General features: G+C 43.7%; 10 protein-coding genes across 10 annotated transcripts; 5 read left to right on the forward strand and 5 right to left on the reverse strand.

Moving 5' to 3' along the window:
* Nucleotides 1–4273: 4273 nt before the first annotated feature.
* Nucleotides 4274–5461, reverse strand: O0I10_002973 (carbamoyl-phosphate synthase, small subunit; the record flags this gene model as incomplete). Its single annotated transcript, XM_058483048.1, has 1 exon — nt 4274–5461. One exon carries the CDS (start codon nt 5459–5461, stop codon nt 4274–4276), a length of 1188 nt encoding a protein of 395 aa, XP_058346137.1.
* A 619-nt stretch (nt 5462–6080) lies between these two features.
* On the reverse strand, nt 6081–7350 carry O0I10_002974 (TIGR01458 family HAD hydrolase; the record flags this gene model as incomplete). The annotated part of the gene is made up of 8 exons (XM_058483049.1): nt 6081–6187; nt 6251–6351; nt 6408–6489; nt 6564–6687; nt 6769–6880; nt 6959–7005; nt 7070–7154; nt 7226–7350. 8 exons carry the CDS (start codon nt 7348–7350, stop codon nt 6081–6083), a joined length of 783 nt encoding a protein of 260 aa, XP_058346138.1.
* Nucleotides 7351–7500: 150 nt separating this feature from the next.
* On the reverse strand, nt 7501–8267 carry O0I10_002975 (peptidyl-prolyl cis-trans isomerase; the record flags this gene model as incomplete). Its single annotated transcript, XM_058483050.1, has 5 exons — nt 7501–7591; nt 7669–7834; nt 7897–8080; nt 8151–8189; nt 8253–8267. 5 exons carry the CDS (start codon nt 8265–8267, stop codon nt 7501–7503), a joined length of 495 nt encoding a protein of 164 aa, XP_058346139.1.
* A 614-nt stretch (nt 8268–8881) lies between these two features.
* O0I10_002976 (uncharacterized protein) lies at nt 8882–9958 on the forward strand (the record flags this gene model as incomplete). Its single annotated transcript, XM_058483051.1, has 5 exons — nt 8882–9044; nt 9099–9259; nt 9318–9394; nt 9455–9617; nt 9677–9958. The coding sequence occupies 5 exons, from the start codon at nt 8882–8884 to the stop codon at nt 9956–9958; spliced, it is 846 nt and encodes a 281-aa protein (XP_058346140.1).
* A 1602-nt stretch (nt 9959–11560) lies between these two features.
* Nucleotides 11561–12371, forward strand: O0I10_002977 (peroxiredoxin; the record flags this gene model as incomplete). The annotated part of the gene is made up of 4 exons (XM_058483052.1): nt 11561–11564; nt 11649–11873; nt 11937–12080; nt 12157–12371. The coding sequence occupies 4 exons, from the start codon at nt 11561–11563 to the stop codon at nt 12369–12371; spliced, it is 588 nt and encodes a 195-aa protein (XP_058346141.1).
* Nucleotides 12372–13134: 763 nt separating this feature from the next.
* O0I10_002978 (uncharacterized protein) lies at nt 13135–13449 on the forward strand (the record flags this gene model as incomplete). The annotated part of the gene is made up of 1 exon (XM_058483053.1): nt 13135–13449. The coding sequence occupies one exon, from the start codon at nt 13135–13137 to the stop codon at nt 13447–13449; it is 315 nt and encodes a 104-aa protein (XP_058346142.1).
* Nucleotides 13450–13885: 436 nt separating this feature from the next.
* O0I10_002979 (uncharacterized protein) lies at nt 13886–14264 on the forward strand (the record flags this gene model as incomplete). Its single annotated transcript, XM_058483054.1, has 2 exons — nt 13886–13905; nt 13967–14264. 2 exons carry the CDS (start codon nt 13886–13888, stop codon nt 14262–14264), a joined length of 318 nt encoding a protein of 105 aa, XP_058346143.1.
* A 2175-nt stretch (nt 14265–16439) lies between these two features.
* Nucleotides 16440–18049, forward strand: O0I10_002980 (uncharacterized protein; the record flags this gene model as incomplete). The annotated part of the gene is made up of 5 exons (XM_058483055.1): nt 16440–16574; nt 16672–16765; nt 16843–17073; nt 17144–17835; nt 17891–18049. The coding sequence occupies 5 exons, from the start codon at nt 16440–16442 to the stop codon at nt 18047–18049; spliced, it is 1311 nt and encodes a 436-aa protein (XP_058346144.1).
* A 202-nt stretch (nt 18050–18251) lies between these two features.
* O0I10_002981 (uncharacterized protein) lies at nt 18252–18974 on the reverse strand (the record flags this gene model as incomplete). The annotated part of the gene is made up of 2 exons (XM_058483056.1): nt 18252–18777; nt 18856–18974. 2 exons carry the CDS (start codon nt 18972–18974, stop codon nt 18252–18254), a joined length of 645 nt encoding a protein of 214 aa, XP_058346145.1.
* A 1071-nt stretch (nt 18975–20045) lies between these two features.
* On the reverse strand, nt 20046–21025 carry O0I10_002982 (uncharacterized protein; the record flags this gene model as incomplete). The annotated part of the gene is made up of 5 exons (XM_058483057.1): nt 20046–20368; nt 20432–20595; nt 20658–20665; nt 20725–20792; nt 20863–21025. 5 exons carry the CDS (start codon nt 21023–21025, stop codon nt 20046–20048), a joined length of 726 nt encoding a protein of 241 aa, XP_058346146.1.
* Between the last annotated feature and the right edge of the window lie 10 nt (nt 21026–21035).

Raw genomic sequence — 21035 nt, forward strand, 5'->3', positions numbered from 1 at the left:
CATGCAGAGGGACGTGTTTGTGTAATTGGGTTAAAAAGTTTGACTTCAGGGACGATGCATGACAGGTACGCAACCCTCATTTTCAGGTCATACATTGGCAGCTAATAGCCACTTTTGTGCATTCCATTGTAGGTGATGATTTCCTGTCCGCACATTCATTTCCATGATTAAAGTAGGTTGGTCCGAGCTGATTTGGTTGGAGTTACGCTCACACAAGATTACATCGGTTGAGCTACATCGAGCGTGCTTTATGTCCAGAGTGATGTAATCTCTCTTTGAACGTAGCTCAGGTCAAATCAGCTCGGATCAACCTACTTTAATCATGGAAATGAATGTCTAGAGCAGGGGCATCGTTCCCATGCAGTGGATCTCGTTAAACAACATGATTGGATAAAGTGGCCGTTAGCTAGCAATACATGCCTGTTCCTAGATGATCCATAAAGTACTATATTGACCCTTTCATTCATGCAAACGTAGCTGTGTTACACAACACGACCCTCTGCATCTTTTGCTCTGCCAGGGGCCAGCTATTTGACAATGAACAAAGACCACTTCTCATATAGCATCACGCTTACAAACATAAAGGTGCCTGTATCTCCAAACTTTACAATGAAACGTGGGGTTTTTATTAGAGCAATGGGCTCGGCTTGGCCAACAGCACCTTGTGTGAAAGTTTCGCGTTCAACGTCGCAACTAGCCCAAAAAATATTTTTTTGGTCGTCGTCGTCGAAGAGGTCGACCCCCAGATCCAGTTTGGCTGGTAGCGACATTGCGAAATCTGGGATTGGCAAGCTTGATCGTGAAACTGGCACCCAAGGTGCAGTTGGCCAAGCCGAGCACATTGCTCTATTCAAAACCGCACGTTTCATTGTAAAGTTCGGAGATGCAGGCACCTTTATGTTTGTAAGCGTGATGCTATATGAAGAGTGGTCTTTGTTCATTGTGAAGTAGCTGGACCCTGGCAGAGCAAAAGATGCAGAGGGAGCTCTTTGGGTAACTCAGCTACTTTGCATGACTGGAAGGATGGAAGGATGATATTGTATACTATTGACAATAGCCCATACATTGCGAGCTAACAGCACTTTCCTCACAATCGGCACTGTTGCCCACTCTATGACATGTGAGCGATTCTCCTCCTCCAGACATTCATTTCCATGATTCAATTATCTTGATCCGAGCTGATTTGGCTGAGCTACGGTCAAAGAGAGATTACATCAATCCACACATCAGCATACATTCGAATGTCTCAGCTCATTAATCCTTGTTCGACCGTAACTCAACCAAATCAGCTCGGATCAAGCTACTTGAATCATGGAAATGAATGTCTGGAGCAGGAGAATCATTCACCTACAATGGAATGCACAAAAGTCGGGAATGCACAAAAGTGGCTATTAGCTGCCAATGTATGACCTGAAAATGAGGGTTGCGTACCTGTCATGCATCGTCCCTGAAGTCCAAACTTTTTAACCCAGTTGCACAAACACGTCCCTCTGCATCTTTGCTCTGCCAAGGTCTAGCTACTTCACAATGAACAAAGACCACTCTTCATATCGCTTACAGCATATGCAAAACATAAAGGCACTTGTATCTCTAAGCTTTACAATGAAACATGGGGTTTTTATTAGAGCAATGGGCTCGGCTTGGCCAACAGCACCTTGTGTGAAAGTTTCACGTTCAATGTCGCAAACAGCCCAAAAAATATTTTTTGGTCGTCGTCGTCGAAAGAGGTCGACCCCTGGATCTAGTTTGGCTGGTGGCAACATTGCGAAATCTGGGAATGGCCACGATGAACTTCATACTTTGACACAAGATCGCTTTGACCCCGCCGAGCAGCTTGTTCTATTAAAGACCCCACGTTTGATTGTAAAATCTTGAGATATGGGCGTCTTTATGTTGTGTGCGTGATGCTATATGAAAAGTGATCTTTGTTCATTGTCGAATAGCTAGACCCTGACAGAGCAAAAGATGCAGAGGGACGTGTTTGTGTAACACAGCTATCTTGCATGGCTGGAAGGATTGATGGATTATACTTTATGGCTATCCACAATAGTCCATATATTGCGCGTTATCAGCCATTTCCTCACAACCAGCGTTGTTGCAAAATCCACTGCATGAGAACGATTCTCCTGCTCCAGCCCATCATTTCCATCATTCAAGTTTCTTGATCCGAGCCGATTTGGCTGAGCTACGCTGGAACAGCAAACATGAAAGTTAATGAATCGCAGACCCTGCGAATGTCTCCGTCTTTCAAACTTTTGGACGCTCCCATTCCAAATTTTCAAATGAAGCATGAAGTTTTTATTAGAGAAAGTTGATCAGCATGCTCGAGAGCACCCTTCTGACCAATTTTCAAGTTGGAGGTGGGCAACTTCGGGGCGGCGGGCCGTCCGCTCTTTTGTTCGTGTCATCCACCATTTGGACCGCCCCCGCATTTTAAATCTTCATAATGAAGTCTGCATATTTGAATTGAATGAAGTTGATCAGCATGTTCCAGCGAACCTTCTGACAAAGTTACAAGTTCGAAATGGGGAATCCCAAGGTAATACATACTATTTCGATAAATCATGAATCCGGCGCTGTCCTGCTTTCCGACCTCCATAGTAAATCCCACATTGCACCCTCCCATTCAATATTTTCAAATGAAACATGAGGTCTTTTTTAGATCAACATAATCATCATGTCCAAGAGCACCTTTTGTGAAAGTTACAGGTTCGAGAGGGGTAATCTCAATATCAAGGATTGATGTACAGTGTTCATGCATTTGTACAAGAGGTGTCCACCTATTTAATTTCCACTTCTTCCACTCCCACTTTATTCCCTCTTCCTCTCATTCTCAATTGCTGGCCCATTCAAGTACAACTACCACCTGCGAACGATTGTCCTGCTTCAACCCATCATGTCAATCCTACACTTGTCTTGATCCGATTGCCTTCGACTGAATGACAAGTCCATGGCGCGTACACCCATTACAACGCACGCCTTTGACGATACTCGCACTCTCTTGCACACTCCTCTGCCACAATCAAACGTAACAGCATTCGTTGCAGCAGCTGCCATTAGCAAGATCTTCACTCCATTGTCTCCAACAGTGTTCACAATCTTGTCACTCTACTACAACAACACACGCTCTTGTACTCTCCTCTACACGTCAAAGCGTAACAGCAGTTGCTATTGCAAGGTGACCATTGTCTCACGTTACTTGCAGCATCCTGCCTTTCAGCCCTTTTGCGTGAACAACAGATAGCCATTGTATAGCAGCAGCTTTATTCACGCGTAGCAACTTCGCTTTGATGCATACGACTTCCAATGGATGATCCCATATCAGCTATCAAGTACCCGGCAATACAAGCAATCATCGCCTGGTTGAGCATCAATGGAAATGACCAAGAAAGGGATCGGCCAGCAGCTGGATGGAAAAGGAGGCATATCGACAGCGATCACATAGCGCTTTTCAACCAACATATTGGATTTGCAATGGTTGTGGATGGATGGATGCAATCGAGCACTTGCTTTGGTTACTTGGCACGTCATTAGCAGGAAGGATGGATATCACGTGGATACGGTTGAGGATGATGGTGGATGGGATGGAGTTGACGAAGGGGCTTCTATCTTTGACGAGAGATGGTTTGCCGCTATGGATGACATTGGAAGGTTAAAGTCAAGGCACGCACAGCAACTAGTTTGCAGCTATGGATGAAGGATACTTATGATGGCAGCAACCAAGAATACAATGACACAACGACACCCACTGGTTCTACGTGATGGACATACTTATGTCACCTACAGAGAGTCACCTTTCAAGCCGCCGGTGGATTTACGTATCAGCTGTCGATTTCCATCACTTCAATTCGTTACTCCAAGATGCTTGACCACTTTATCAGTTTGATCAATCATGACAACGATTCTCACGCCCACTCATAAGAAGGCCTTTTTATACGACCTAATCCTCAGCCAAGCGAGGTCTTCAATACGAATTTAAGGTAGCCATAGCCATTATAGATGCGATATTGAAGGAATAAACCAAAGCTGGTTAACGTATCCATGCTACAATGGCATAAACGCATCATGTGCCTACATTGTTTGATCACTTTCCCATTTCGGTTGCATGAACCCGATTATCAACCCTTTTTGGGATCCTATCCCAGATCCGAGATGAAATGAATGTAACACACAAGCATCCTTTAGTAGTGAACTGCAAGTAGATGTATTTTATGATATGAATAATGGAAAGAATGATTACAAGTGTGAAAGAAAAGGAAAATGATAAACGTATTTATGCGACTACAGGAACAGGGATCTTGGTAGCTTGGGGTTCAGCAACGGCAGCCTTGGTTTGCTTGCCTTTGGCTTCACGAACGAGGTCAACAAATTCTTGGAAGAGGTATTCGGTGTCTTGTGGGCCACCCTTAGCTTCAGGATGGAATTGGACGGAAAAGATAGGGAGAGTCTCATGACAAATGCCTTCATTGGAGCCATCGTTGGCGTTGACAAAGAGTTTCTTCCAGCCCTTGGGTATGGCCTTGTCATTCAAAGCATAGCCGTGGTTTTGAGATGTGATGGAGCATTGACCGGTTTGAACATGCAAAGCAGGTTGATTGTGACCACGGTTACCAAATGGCAGCTTGTAGGTATCCAAACCAGCGGCCATGCCGAGGAGCAAGTTACCCATGCAAATACCAAAAATAGGCTTGTTGAATGTATCGATGGCCTTGCGCAAATGGGCAATGGTTTCGGGGCATGTGGTTGGGCTACCAGGACCGTTGGAAATGAAGAGACCATCAAAGGCATCGGCATCTTTCAAAAAGTCATAGTTGTAAGGAAGCACCATCACATGAGCACCACGCTTGACAAGGCATCGCAAGATGTTTTGCTTGACGCCACAATCAATCACTGCAATCTTGATATCACCACCACGGTTGTATTCAACAGGCACAGGAGTGGATACCTTGGCGACCAAATTGTCAGCATTGGGATCAGCAAACACTGGCTTCGCACCATTGATACCAATATGGCCGAGAGTGGATCCTTGCTCACGCAAGATGTGTACAACGGCTCTTGTATCAACGCCGCTGATGGCAGGGATATTGAATCGCTTGCACCATTCGCCAAGGGATTCGACAGCAGTCCAATGGCTGTATCGTGTGGCATAATCGTTCACAACGATACCAGCAACTTGGATCTTTTCAGATTCAAAGTACTTGAAGAGACCGTATTCATCTTTGACGGGACCGGGCACACCGTAGTTGCCAATGAGAGGTTGAGTAAAGACAAGGATTTGACCAGTGTATGAGGGATCGGTCATGGATTCAGGATAACCAACGAGGGAAGTAGTGAAGACAGCTTCACCAGAGACATTGGTGTCTGCTCCAAAGGATACACCAGTGAAGGATTGACCCGACTTTAAGGTCAATGTTGCAATGTTGTTGTTGTTAAGTTTCTTTTGTTGACGAAGAGAGACCATGATGATAATAAGAAGATGATTTAGAAGCTACCAGAGGATTTCCAGACTATATAAAAGCAAGATCCATGTCAGTATGATGTAGGCGATAAATAAGAAAATAAAGCAAGACACATACTTTGATCGCAAATGTAGTCGGCTGAGCACTTTTCGAAAGCGTGAATATACATGAATAGCGTAAACGCCTAGAGTTTTAAAAAGTTGGGGTTTCTCTTTCCGAGAGGTCTTGAAGAGTGAAAAAGGAAGAGAAGAAAAAAATTTGCGCCTCGCAATCAATACCCCTATCTTTCCTTTTATATTGCGGAATGCTGATACAAAGTGATTCATCGTTACAACTCAGCTGCACATCTTCCCGGATTGGACCGGCACGTTGTTTGTTAGTGTCATGTTTCACCAGTTATCGTCGTCGTTGGGCTAAAAGATATAATCACTGAAAAGCCAAGTTGAAAGAAACAAGGTCCCAACATGTCAGCATCAAAGAGTAGAATTTGACATTGCTCATGTGCGAAGCAATCATGTGCACACCCCCATCTTGGTAAAAATCAACCCTCAACATTTATCACTTTAGGTCCCCTGAAACAGCAGCAGGCGGTGTATGTAAATAGCAAATCTATATTGGACATTATGCATGTTGCTGCAATACATCTTCAATTGCTTCTACCACTGAGGGAAATACACGAACACCTTCATAACCTTGTTCATCACCGGTACGATACTTGCCAGTTTGGACTATAAAGAAGCCACATCAGCTTAAATGGTTACTACTACTGCTATCGATCCAATCCATCATACCTAGCAATCGTTGTATACCAAGCTCCTTTGCACCTCCGCCCAAGTCATTGTTCACATCATCACCAATCATCGCCACATCCTGAGGGCTGCTTTCCATCCCACTAAAAGTGATCATGTGTTAGTGTCACTTTACAAGCACCATCCTAGGCATACTTACATTTGCTTGAGTGCGAGCTCAAAAAAGCTACGTGTGGGTTTCCCAACTACAGTGGCTGTTTGGCCTGTGGCATATTCAAGAGCTAGAGGAAGGATCCCACCACCAATCACCGTTAGCAACCGATTGCTCCGATCCCTCATATGCAGCTTCTATTACCTTGTACAAATCCTCCAGGGCCCATGGAGAGCTTTTCATCCTTGTCAGCAAAGTACTTGGCCTTGTGTACAGCAATCAATGGTACTGATGGGTCATTGATAAGCAAGCGGAAAGCTTCGTTCATCTAAGCACCATACCCGATTAGATGGATAAACACAAAGCCCACCCTATTTCATTGTTTTTTCATGCCGCCGCCACCTCTTACCAAATCGTAACGAAACTTGGATGGGGCCAGACCGATCACCACAGCGTTGGGATCCTTTGTATCCATGCCTTCAAATTCCTCCATAGCAGCATCTTCCATTAATAGCAATGGTCTAGCGTTCGACATAGATCCCTTGTAAGTATATGCATGCATCATGATAGGGATCCATCCCCCCCAACACTATCCTCACCTTAACTGAGATACACGGTCGCGGCATGCTGAGAGTGATGTAAACACCTGTGAAGGTCGTAACAAATAAGCGACGACGATAGCCATGCAACGATATCATCATAATACTTGCCTCGTGTTCTTGAATGCCAAAACCCATGGCATTGAGCTTGTCCACCAGTTTACGCGACGATGTCTTTGTAGTGTTGGTAGCAAAGCTGCTCATGTCACATTGCGATGAATAAAACGTGGTATAGTTTGGTGGGTGGGTGGGTGTACTCTTGTTTACCGGAAAGGGATACGGCTTGCACGTAGCTTTCTAACAGCTTCTACAGCACCTGGAATGGCCTTGGAGTCAATGTGAATGGTACCACTGAGGTCGATGAGCAAGCCTTTTACAGAAGGAGGAGGCATAGTGTGTGTATAAATAAATAAAGTGTGTGTGTGTCAAGTAAAAGAGATAAGGTGTTGAGCGATTTGATTTCATTTGCTTTTTTTTACTCATTTCAAACAATACACTATGACTATGGTATTATAGATGACCAACAACCCGATGGATCTTTTTTACAGTTGACCGCTGTTGATAATCTCGATCTTCTTTTTAGGAGCACCACTTGCACTGCCAAGACTTTCAATTTCGGTGACATAGTTCATGCTAGAAAAGATATACGCGTCATGTCAATAAAAGACAACTTTTCCTCAATGACATATACTACTACTACTACTACTTACCCATCGACAACCTCACCGAAAACAACATGCTTTCCATCCAACCATGGGCAAGGGACAGTGGTGATGAAGAATTGGGAACCATTGGTGTTGGGACCAGCGTTAGCCATGGATAGCTGACCAGGCTTGGTGTGCTTGAGCTGGAAGTTCTCATCAGGGAACTTTTGACCTAGGATGGTGGGATTAACCTTTGACTACAACAACAACAGCGCAAAAAAGATGACAACCTACCATAGATGGACTGTCCACCGGTACCGTTAAAGTTGGTAAAGTCACCACCTTGAAGCATAAATTGAGGAATGACACGGTGGAAGATGCTGCCCTTGTAGCCAAAGCCTTTCTCGCCAGTGCAAAGGGCACGGAAGTTCTCAGCAGTGTTGGGAACAACATCATTGAAGAGCTCCATAGTGATACGCTATCAACGTTGCTCATCAGTAACAGCAACAACTAGTAGAAGGAGCTGGCTTGTGTAGATGGATACTTACACCAAGTGGTTTGCCCTCAACGGCGACATCGAAAAAGACCTAGAGTAAATATATACATGATGAATAACAGGCCAAGCATAAAACTTGAGGACGTATCATTACCTTAGGATGAGACATTTTTTAGAGAAAGAAGAGATAATGAGTATCCGATTTGTTAGCAATGCAGTGAAGCTTTTATATACGCGATGAGTAGTAGTGATGCGATGTCATAGTCCCCCCAAGTTTCGTGTTATTTCTGCGCCCATTCTAAACCAGAAGGGATGTTGTTTGTGTGTGTGTGTGGTGTGTGGTCAAATTTGGGGGGAGGGAGGAGGAGGTGATGGTGGTTAGAAAGGAGAACGCGATGATGTACGCTTTACCTTTTATGTGGCTCAATGCAATGTTGTGCTTGTGTGGGAAAAACCCAATAACGATGTGGGACCCGAGCCGTTTACTGGGATTAAGATGCCATCATCATCATCATATTCGTTTTGCATTGACCGGAGTAAAACATCCAGCAGGCCCATCATCAAAGAAAAAGAGAAAAAGGGTCATGTGAACCTATTGACAACCAATTCATTCATGGTGGGTTCTCTATTCTACAAGCACTCATCCACGTGTTTGCTCTTCATGTCATCTTTTCATGCTCCACCCACACATCACATCTATGCTAAATCATTCAAGATGTACTGCGGCTCCACAGTCACGGGGTCCATTGCTCTCTTCTTTCTTCACTACTTTCAAGCACCACTATGCCACTGATCGTACTCACAGGCCACCCATGCAGCGGCAAATCACAAAGAGCACACCAAATCAAGCAGTACATGCTCCAACGTCTCTCGGCTGATGGCCGATCCATGCGCATTCACATTATCAACGACGATTCCCTCAACGTATCCAAAGAAGCTTATCGAGGTATATAGAAACCAGCACCATCTAAGCCTTGTATGCTTACAGGTAGACATGTAGAGGCACGTGAAGAGAAAAAGGCACGTGGTGCTTTATTATCAGCAGTGGAACGACTACTCTCCAAGGATGATATTGTGATCGCTGATGGCATGAACTACATCAAAGGTTTTCGGTATCAGCTTTATTGTGTTGCACGTGCTATTGGTACGCCTCATTGTGTTGTAAGTGGATTGGATAAGAGGGATGAAAAAGAGTCATTGTATTGATACAAAGGGATAGGTTCATTGTGGAACACCTGTGGCAATGGCCAAAGAATGGAACACGGCTCGAGGAGAAGCTGGCTATGACGAGCAAGTGTATGTATACATACATCAATGGAATATGGGTGGATTTATTCGCTGACAACATGATGATAGCTTTGATGAATTGGTGACGAGATATGAAGAACCCGACGCCCGCAACAGATGGGATTCACCGCTATTCACCGTGATTTACGATGATGCTGATGTACCTGGAGACAAGATGTGGGATGCTGTTATCCTTAGAAAGCCACCACCACCAAATCAATCGACCATCTCGGTAAGTGTGATGGATAACAAAAGGAGGATCATTCCATGGTTGCTTATGATGGATTCTAGAAACCCGTTTCGACCACCAACTATGTGTACGAGCTCGATAAAGTGACACTGGAGATTATCAATGCTGTTGTGGAAGGACAAAAGGAATTTGGAGCAGGTGGAATGCCTATGGTGGTTCCTCGAGCATCACAAAAGGTCATCAACCCATCTCGGACAGTGACCCTTTCAGAATTACGACGACTACGGAAGCAGTTTGTATCCATCAACAAGATGCGGACAACCTTAGACACAGAACGATTAGCCGATATCTTTGTAGAATACCTCAATACAAACCTCGAGTAAATACGATTGCCACCATTATAGATCAAATCATTTGTGGATATGTGAATATTGTTATCAGTGTCATCATCTCGATATCAGATCATGCTAAATCATCAGACCACTGCCATTTTGAGAAACAGCGGCATTTACACCAAGATGATAGATGTAGCTATATGAACCTTACCCATTGTATGCAGTCGATGATTTTTTGATACATAGCTCAATAAAAAGGATCGGTTCTTAGCAGAAGACAATGGCTGATGGCCCGTTTAAGGAAGTTTGTGTCATCCCTTTGCTGTATCTCGGCAACCCCAAAATGCTGGTAGATTGTATACTGGATGGAGGAAAGCTACAGTACAGTAGCAACAATTTAGGGCTGCAATGACATTCTCTATCACTCAACATCGAGCTATGCAACCAAGTTTATGTGGTATTAATTGGGAGGTAGCTTGCAAGCATGGAGATTTGAAGTCCCTCTCATGCGTCAATGCTTTAGATATGAAGGTGGCATACAAGATGGTACCTGGTTACCGGCACCTATCATGTCGACTATATGAGGCATTGCATTTAGGATCAAGAACCAATCTTTTATTCGACGAGTGACTCAAAAGTGATAACAGACTACATGCTACTTTTGACGCTGCTGCATAACAATGATCCCCAACGAAAAAAGGGTTGCATCTTTTAAGACTACCCGTACAATGAGCCATGCACCATTATCGTTCGCCATATCGAAAAATGGATGTCAACCACAACACACTCACTTGGATACACCATAGCAACGCTATCTTTTCAACGACACACTCTCTCTCATCGGCCCCCATTGGCTGAATGGCGCCCATCGATTCTCTTACAAGATGCCCATTTGCTGCTACATCGCCATACGAAAGAAGCATACGATAAGGTGGGGCAGTGTTTTGGTTGTCGTCAGTGTCATGGATGTCTCATGTTTCTGTCATATGGCGTGTTCGATTTTAGAGGCATATGGAGCACGACAGCTGGCACAACGTGGTACTTGGCTTATCCAAGGTGAAACAAAAAGAATAACACATCCATGATCATTCTGCCGATATCAAGATTTGTGGCACAAAGGATGTTTCTTGGTTGCTATCGATCATTACAAATGAAGCTATACGTACGCTGATTGGTACATGCAATTGTATGCAGCATAGGTATGCAATGCAGACGACAACACACACATACAGCATAGCACACCTGTCAAAGGATCAAGGGATGATGATGAAGGAAAGAAAAGAAAAAGGTAAGATGTGATGATGATGTTGGTGTTACTATTGAAGAGAAAAGCATGACATGAGAACATCGGGTAGGATCCGATGCGGATTTCCGGTCTATCCAATCTATTTCTTTTCCTTTCTTACGGCTTCCATCACTGACAAATAGGCTGTGAATGTGGATTGTATGGATCGCCGCCACCAAAAGTAGGTATACATCACAGCTTCCGCTGTCTCAAATTTCTTTTCGTGATTGGCTGTTACTAATCACTTGAAAGGGCGCATCCTCAAAAACAGCCCCCACGCGTCACGAGTATTCAGCAAGAATATATAAAGGGACGGAGATGGAGCCCCGACTCAAGTAGTATCTTTCTTTATTCTACTTTCAAAAATGGGTAAGTTTTTCCACGCCGTCTTGTTTTCCCATGGCTTTCTTTTGACATGTCATTGACATCTACTATTACTATCACTACTACTAGTTGCCCAAGTCCAAAAGCCTGCTCCCGAATTCACCCTCCCCGCCGTTGTTGATGGCGAGTTCAAGGACATCTCCCTCTCTGACTACAAGGGCAAGTACGTTGTCCTCTTCTGGTACCCCATGGACTTCACCTTCGTCTGCCCCACCGAAATCCTTGCTTTCTCTGATCGCGTCAAGGAGTTCGAGGCTTTGAACACTGCTGTCCTTGCCGCTTCTTGCGACTCTGGTATGTTGGCCTGATAAGCTCCCTATGATAAACACGCGTTGTACTCATACCCCATGTTTTCAGAATTCTCTCACTTGGCCTGGATCAACACTCCCCGCAAGCAAGGTGGTCTTGGTGAAATGAACATCCCCATCCTTGCTGATAAGACCAAGAAGGTTGCTCGTGACTACGGTGTCTTGCTTGAGGATGCTGGTGTCACCCTTCGTGGTATGTATTGGGAAAAAGGAAAGGAACAGGTCTTTTGCGATCACGTGCTAATCAACTTTGGTCACTTTTACTCCAGGTTTGTTTGTGATCTCTCCAGAGGGTGTGGTTAGACAAATCACCATCAACGATCTCCCCGTTGGCCGTAACGTTGATGAGGTCTTGCGTTTGGTTGAGGCTTTCCAATTCACTGATGAGCACGGTGAAGTTTGCCCTGCTGGCTGGCAAAAGGGTAGCGCTACCATCAAGCCCGATGTCAAGCAATCCAAGGAATACTTCGAGAAGGCCAACTAGATGTACACCAAGCTATAGATATGAAATAAAAAAAAAACGTGCATTGCAACTTGACATTATCAAGAACGATTTATCTTAGTTCGCAAACGTAATCATACTTATAAAGGTGTTTAGCTAAGGTGAAACAAGGATGTGAAACTGCAAAAAGGTGTATTTGTGCCTGTGGACATGAAGGAATCACTAATCTGAAGTTGGTCTTTTATCTACGTTCACTACGTCCTTATACTGGCAAGTGTCATTTATCAATACACGCGTCCTAAAGCGTATGCAAGTATGGCTTGGGCTCGGGGAGCAAATCACATGATATGATTGATGATCGATCTTGCGTTTTATGCATAATCTCTTATCCCTCTTCCTATTTAAACCATCTTCTTCATACATTGCTTTTCCTCATTCTTTATTCACTTTATTAGACATTGCTTTTTCTCATTCTTTATTCACTTTATCATTGCTTGGGTGTTACTCCCCACTTTCTTGCTTCCTTGTAAGCTTGGTTCCCTGACCATTTATGACAGATTAGCTGAATGACATTGTTTCTCTCAGCTGTTTTCATCTCTTTCGTGTCTTTGTTTGGCACATTATATCTCTTTTTCATTCTCGCAATCCAAAACCACCTAAGATTTAAGGTGTGTGTATCTTTTATTGTCTTTTGGATTGCCCCTCATATTAACTTTTTTGCCAGGTGGTCAATAAAAAGAAGTCGTTGCGGAACAACTTATGCCGGCATTGGCGAATTTCCTTTCTCTTCTCCTTACACAACACCATGTTGCAGATCGAGCACGATGACGACGACGACAGCTCGTTCCAATCTGACGACTCTGACATGACCGATGACGATCACAACTATGAAGAACAGCATGCCATGCTACCACTACCACCAGAGACAATGTGGACGGAGCCATACCAACGGTTCTTTCAGATGTTGAATGAAGAAGACAACCTCTTGCGAGAAGCCTTCTTGGGATTCTACACGGGAGATGGATGCCCTCGATCATGGCAAGGCTATTTGAACGCACATGCTTATGCCACCTACAAGAAAATCAGCTTTAAAGCCGTGGGTGGATTCGCCAGCTGTTGATTCTCCATCACTTCGGCTCAGTACTCCAAGATGCTTACCACTTTATCAGATCGATCAATCATGACAACAATTCCCACGCCCATTTATATATAAACAAGGCTGTTGTCACCAATCTTTCTACTTGTATGGCCTTTGGTAAGTCTCAAGGATGGTCTTTGTGTGGTTCCCAAAATGATGGTACTCATGATGCATTCATCCTTTATGTAGCTCACTTCTTTGCTTTACCACTTGGTGTGCTCGTTGGTGCATAAAGACATTTGGTAGGCGTTCCTTGATGGAACCTTTGTGGTAGGTATCACTATCATTTATATATTATAAGGATGCCTGGTCTGATAGGAATTTGCGATTCCTTTGTAGGTGACATAACTACTTGGCCTATTTGAACGTAAAGTCAACCGACTTTGTATGGCTCTATCATGTGGCGAAAACGTTTGGCATGAAAGCTGACACTATTGGGTAAGTGTAGCCCTGCATACATACAAAAGGTATCAATTCTAATTGCTTGCGCTGTCATCAGATTCAAGGTCAATGGGCAGGATTCGATATTCGACAAAGACAAGCGCATGCTACTTTGGCGTGGTGTTTCTGAACTTTCATTGGTATATCGCGAATGCAAGTGTCGATCTCGGCATGCCATCGTCAAGAAGCACAAGACCAACATCGACAAGATACAATGCTTTTTTGATGTATCTGGAGATCAAACAAGGATCAGATTCGTGGTGTATCTCTTGGAGTTCACGGACGCCGATGGATCCGTGGCTCGAAAAGCCGTGTACAGCCGGCGACATCCCACGTGGAATCTCTGGGATCCTTGAATTCATCAAAGAACCCCTCGAGCATTACAAATACCATAGCCGCAGCAGCTACAAACGACAACAACATGGGTCGAGATTTTTCTTGCAAGTGCTCAATCTACGAGTTAAGAACGGGCTCCCATTTTCATCAAAGATGCAGATGCTAAGGTTTTCTCATGAAAACGACGTTACCTTACCTATCACCATGTGGCCGCCATTTGAGCTATCGTTCTTCGAACATGCTAGGATTCCGAAAATGACAGGCTATTGATTCTGGCAGAGTAGGTCAATTCATGATAATCGTTATCAAAGGAAAACATCTTTAACAGTAGATTCATTAGGGATTTGAAAGCGCTGAATGTATTTGGCATCAACACATAAGATCCTGCAAACCACTCGTATGGCCACAAGTATCCTGGACTTTTAACGTAGAGCAAATCCGTATGTTTTCAAGCGAGCAAGCGCATACCTATTTCAAGAAGACATGTACGTAGCATAGCTTGCCCCTTAAATCGTTGCTGTTTATGATTATACAATACATACACATCTTCAAAAAGCATAAAATGATGATTGGCTACTGAAATGCCTATGGTTGTTTCGAAATAACAGTTATAAAAAGGTCATCGGGTAATTTCTCTTTCATTCTTTTATATGTATGCATTCATATCCCCCGAAATTGACATACTATCGGCTGCACAAATCACGATCCCAGATATGAAAGTAATACCAATCCCTGTCGATGGAGACAGCTATTCCTATCTTTCGATGGATGAAAAGACCCGTGAAGCTGCTGTGATCGATTGCGTGGATGCATTACAAGTTTTACGTCTTGCTGTGCAAACAAAAGCAAAACTGAAAAGGTGGAACAATGGCATCTAATGGCATCCCCGTGATCTTTTCACTCATCAACAATAGCAACGCAGCATCTTCGTAACACATTACCACTGCGACCACAGCGGAGGCAATGTCGAGCTTGTAAGTAGTAACCGCTTAAGCATGCATCCCCCTATGCAACTAAGCCCACTTCTAACAGCTAGCACACATGCCGCATCTTGTTGTGTATGGTGCAGATATGAGGATACCCGAAATCAACCATGTTTGCAAAAACGGTGAAGCGTTTCTACTAGGCAGCCTATACGTGACGGCTTTATGCACAGCATGCCATACAAAAGGTGATGCATGCTTTTACGTTTTCGATCCATCCACAAACGAACGTGTAATGTTTACTGGAGAGTAAGTGCTTAATCAATTTTACGTGCATGAAGAAAACAACAACATAGGGTGGATGAAGAAGGGGAAATTACACGCTAAATGACTGATATCAACAACCATCATGTATTGTAAAGCGTCCTGCTGGTTGGCGGCGTAGGGAAATTCAATGAGTCGCACGTCATGGACCTGTACCACGTCCTTTATAAAGTGATAGCCAACCTTGACGACTCGACAAAGATCTATTGTGGGCACGAAAATACTGAATCAAATTTAAACGTATGCATCATTGTCGGAGGTGCAGATGATGATGGCATTGTTTCTAATTTTGTTGTTGCATGTTTTTGTTTTTGCTTTCTATTTGGATCATAGTTTGCATTGACGATCGAGCCAGAGAACGAACATGTGCAAGCTAAATATCGTTGGTGTCAAGGGCGGGCAATGACGATACCATCAACGCTTGGCCAAGAAAAACAATACAACCCATTCATGCGTGTGCATGAACCAGCATTGCATATTGCCACCCAATGTGGAAATCCTTTCGATGTACTAGCACGGCTACGCGAGTTAAAGGAGCTAAATGATAGTAGAAAGGCCAATCTAAGGTCACGTCTCCTTTTGAAAGGGGAATGGGTAGAACAGGAGAAAGGTGGTAATAAAGCGTAAATGTTGATAAAGGGCAGCAGTAGAGGTAGATTTTAATGCTCAGTTGTGTTGCGATTCAAACGACAAAGAGAGACCCTGTTGCAGATCCTGGCTCACCCACCAATGCACTGTCGATCCTCATCACACACATTTTAGTTTATCACTAACTCCTTATCACATTTCTACATGTCAGATTTCTGCATTCTCCCTATAAACACACTAAACAGCTAAAAACGGTTTTGGAATACGCATCATCATCTTAGATAAAAGTTCTACAGCAGCTGCAGCCTTTTTTTCTCTTTTCTTCATCACTGATTGATCCACTTTTTTTTTGGAAGAAAAATGCACAACAACGATGACAAGGACTTCACAAAAGAGCAAGGACCTTCACTATGGCAACGGTGGAAACCACGCCTTGCACCCCTCATACAATCCTACTACATCCAGTTCTTGACAGGCATGAATGACGGCAACTTGGTAATACAAACAAAAGGATCGACACAGAAAATGAGCGACACAATGCGTCACCATCACCATCACTATCGAGCCTAACACAATGTCCTACATACCACAGGGTATCATTTTACCAAGCATTCAGGCACATTACCAGGTGACACAATCAATTGTATCCATTGTATTTCTATGCTACGCCTCTGGATTTGCTATTGGTAGGTTAGCGTGTTGATTGTAGCCGATGTTGAAATATGTAAATGGGCACCCCTTCTCATTTTCATTTGGTATGTAGCTGCTTTATTGAATGGCTTTATCGTTAAACGCTATCGACAATCGAGAGCCATCGTCATTGGTGGTATAGCATTGACGCTTGGGTATGGTTTGGTGCTTCCAGCATTGCCATTTCCAGCACTGTGCGCGTCATATGTGTTTATCGGTTTCGGTGTTGCTCTTGTACAATCCGGGGCAAATGTTTACGTGGGCGAGTTGCCTGATTCGACAATGATGCTGAATTTCTTACATGGTATGCATGCAAAAGGAGAAATGATGATACTAGAACGAATTTGTGTGCTTACTACGTATCTTTTTTTCAGCATCTTTTGGTCTTGGTGCTTTGGTTGGACCCTTTGTGGCTTCAGCTGTATTATCACGATGGGCTTGGAATACCACTTACATGATCTTGTGTGGGTTGGCTGCCATCAATGCACTTACGACACTGATCACTTTTCGACACGTGAGGATTGCTGATGAACGACATCATTTGGATTTGCATCATCCAGATTTGGAACGTACAGCAGTGGACATGCATGATAGCGATAGTGCATCAACGGCATCATCGCATACGTTTGTTGAAGACAAGAACATCTTATGGTCAAGCATTCGTCAACGTGTAGCCCATGTGGGTGCGGTGTACCTATTATTTTACGTCGGCATTGAGGTGACCTTGGGTAATTGGGCGTACACGTTCTTGATCAATGAGCGTAGCTCAGACAATGATGCCATGTCACATATCATGTCAGGCTATTGGGCTGGCTTGTGTATGGGACGCATTGCTCTTGGATACATCACTCTTCGATTTGGTGAGAAGCGGATGGTTTATATCTATATCAGCGTCCTTATTTCCATGCTTGTGGTGTTTTGGCTGGTACCCAATGTTCCTATCAATGCAACGGCACTCGTCATTTCGGGTATTGCTCTTGGGCCACTTTTTCCAACCTTGTTATCCATTGCTCGCCAATGCGTGCCGTGTAGGTTGTATGCAGCCACTGTTGGCTTCCTTAGTGCGGTAAGCGATAGTAATGGTTATTGTTGAGGCGTTGCTCTGATACCATTTGCTTTAGTTTGGCAGTGCTGGATCAGCTTTTTTCCCATTCCTCACGGGTGTGCTTATCGCCAATGCCGGTGTTACAGCAATACCACCTTTTACCATGGCCATGGCATGCACCATCATGGTGGGATGGATATTTGTTCCCAACCCAAACAAGCCATCCAAATCATAAATATACAAGCACTCGAAAAATAAAGACCATGTACAATAGTATTATCACTCTTGTCAACTAAAACAATATTATGGTAATCGCTACGTGAAGTATAGCTTAGGTGTGTTCATGATGTGAAAGAAAAGAAGGGCATATATGGCTGCTCATCATGATTCTGCTGTTGCTGCTGTCGTCGGCTACATAAAACGTTGCCATGGGCAACTCAGTGGTATCCATGTGGTATTGAAAAAAAAAAGTTGGTGGAACATGAAGGTGGTGGTACGCTGGCTGTGGTATCCGAGGTTGATCCTCCACCGTTGAGATCATGACAATGTTCACTAAATGGATGGCAAGTGAATGAATCATTGGTCATATATGGATTCATCCACATTGACATATGACCATTCTCGTTGTAATTAAATGAAAGAGCGGATGGTGGTGGCGGCGGTGCCATAGTAGTAGTAGTAGTAACAACAATGTCGTCAGTGGAAGGCTTTATGACGTTGATCATTGGTGGCGTTGGTATCATTGACGATGATGGGATTGCAGGTAAAAGCCGTCGTGGCATTGGTGGTGGAGATGTCCTTGTCCTTTGATGTTGGGGTACACGAATAGCAGGATGTTGAGTTTTACGCTGCTGCTGTTGTTGCCTTATAGATAATGCCGACTTGTTGGCTGCTGCTGTTGTATGTAGCTTGAAATGCAGACGTAGATTGCTCACCACTGAGAACTGTCGCCCACATCCATCTCTAGGGGCTTTGGTCAATCATTTTGTTCTTGGCACAATCCTTTCATCCAACACAACACTGCACGCCCATTATTCTTACACATGACAGGTATATGGCTTTTCTCCAGTATGGGTATATACATGTGGTCTGAGAGCACTTGGTTTGGAAAACGTCTTCGAACAATAACTGCATGTATAAATCTTCTTGATATTGCTCATGGTACTAGGTGTGCTTATGATTGGAAAATCTTGTAAGAAACAAAACGAGTGTCAGTCGCTCTAAAGTGGCAGGGAACGAGAAAGAAGAAGAAGAAATGAATACAAAAAAGCCATCATCTGTAGCACACGAACCTTTTTAAAGCAAAGAGAAATCAGAGTCAAGGAGTAAATTCCTATTTATGCTGCTATCAAGAAGGTAATAGTGAAGAAAGAGCGAGACGATTCTCTCACGCCGTTACATCATATCGTCTTCACCATGTTGGGTTTGGGGTGACAGCAGCTTTCCAATCATGATAAGGTGTGCGACATAGGAACGTAAGAGCTGTTGTCAAGCAATGTTCAGTGGATCGTACAAACACGAGATAGGGTAGGGGATGGGTACAAAGAAGACGCCTTGTCGCCAAAACCACTCATTATCATATGAGCTGCAGGAAGCATTTCATTGTAACATGCTATAGCGTGAACTCAGTGGTGAACAATTTTGAAAGAAATTATGACATGCTGTAAGGAGAGAAAGTAAGGATTCATTGTTGACAGTGACATGCAGCTGTATGTGGAAAAAGAAAGAGATCCCGATTGCTTGTGCATCCACCCTTTTTGTCAAACGGATCACCCAACGTGTTGTGGGCTTGTACAATGGATCGTTTACTCCCTTCTAGAAGAAAATGTAAATCGCTACGCTATGCATGCCAATGGTGGCCCCCTTATAATGTCATTGTAGATATACCATTAGGATTACAAGACAAGGGTACAATGAAACTATTGACGTTCGACTTTGTTGGATGACATGATGAAGCAACATCGATGTGCATAAAGAAAAAGAGGCTCAACGAGTTCACGATGAACGACCTTCTAGCCTAGCCATCGAGCTGCAGTGTCACCACCTGACCCACATGCCCCTTTTACCGGTTGGATGGGAGAGTGGGATGCATTACTGATTCCAGAATTAGGCTTTCGTTTAAAGGGGATGGTTGTCAATTTGTGGAACATTGAAAACTTCTTTTAATAATACTACATTGCAATTAGAAGACTTCTACTTAATAGAGGTGTACAAGTATACGTATATAGGTTTCAGAGTTTGGAAGCCCTGGTGACGAAAGGACCATCCTTGGTTACAAAAGGACCATAATCATCCCAGCTGAAAGGATCTTCTCGTAACGCTTTGTCTGCTTCAAGCAATCCGGCTGCGGCTTGCCAATTTCGATGTCGTCGTTCTTCAGCAATTGGATCGGTCACATCGTGTCCGCATAATTCGAATACTTGCACAGGGGGCACCGTTTTGCCAGTGATAAGTTTGAAGACCAATTTGCTGACAGCCAAGCATGCTACTTCACCATCAGGCAAAAGAAAACGATGCTGTATCCATAGCCATTTTTCATTCCAAGTCCACACACCTACATAGCAACAAGACCTATATTAGGGGTACTTTCCTGTTGCCTGGCAACCATTAAACTTACGTGTTTGCATGGTGTATTGCGTCCATGGTCTTATCTCATTCTTGAACAAGGTCATCACACCAGCATTGTGGCAAAAGATATGGTGATGAGGCTCCATCATGATACGCGGCATAATGCTGTACAATAGCTGTATCCGGCCAAAGTCAAGGATCTTGTTGAACGTGCTATCTCATATCAACCGTCGTTAGCCCTTTGTTGTCCCCTCATTGAATCCATTGTCAAATACCTATTGTTCTATACAAATAGAGGTATGGTTAGGTAACCATGACATTAGAGTATTGGATGTTGCTTACCATGTGTTGATTGTAATCGATATCATCATACAAACATCGATGCTTCTGCGAGACGACTGTGAATAGTACTAGAGATATACACCCATGATCAGCTGACACGTACATATAGACCTTCCCCGTACTCTATAATCATTTTACCTTCAGGCTCAAGACCTCGTTCATTAGCCTCTTTGACGAGCGAGCGTAGTAACCACCAAGAGCGTAAAGTATAGCTTAATGGCCAAGACTTGACATGGGATAAGACGATAACCAAGGCAGGAACACCAATGGCAGCTGACACACTCTTTGCACTTGAGAGCATTCGATGGAGA

This window comes from Lichtheimia ornata (assembly GCF_029851405.1).
Source record: "Lichtheimia ornata isolate CBS 291.66 chromosome Unknown scaffold00009, whole genome shotgun sequence".
NCBI lineage: Eukaryota > Fungi > Mucoromycota > Mucoromycetes > Mucorales > Lichtheimiaceae > Lichtheimia > Lichtheimia ornata.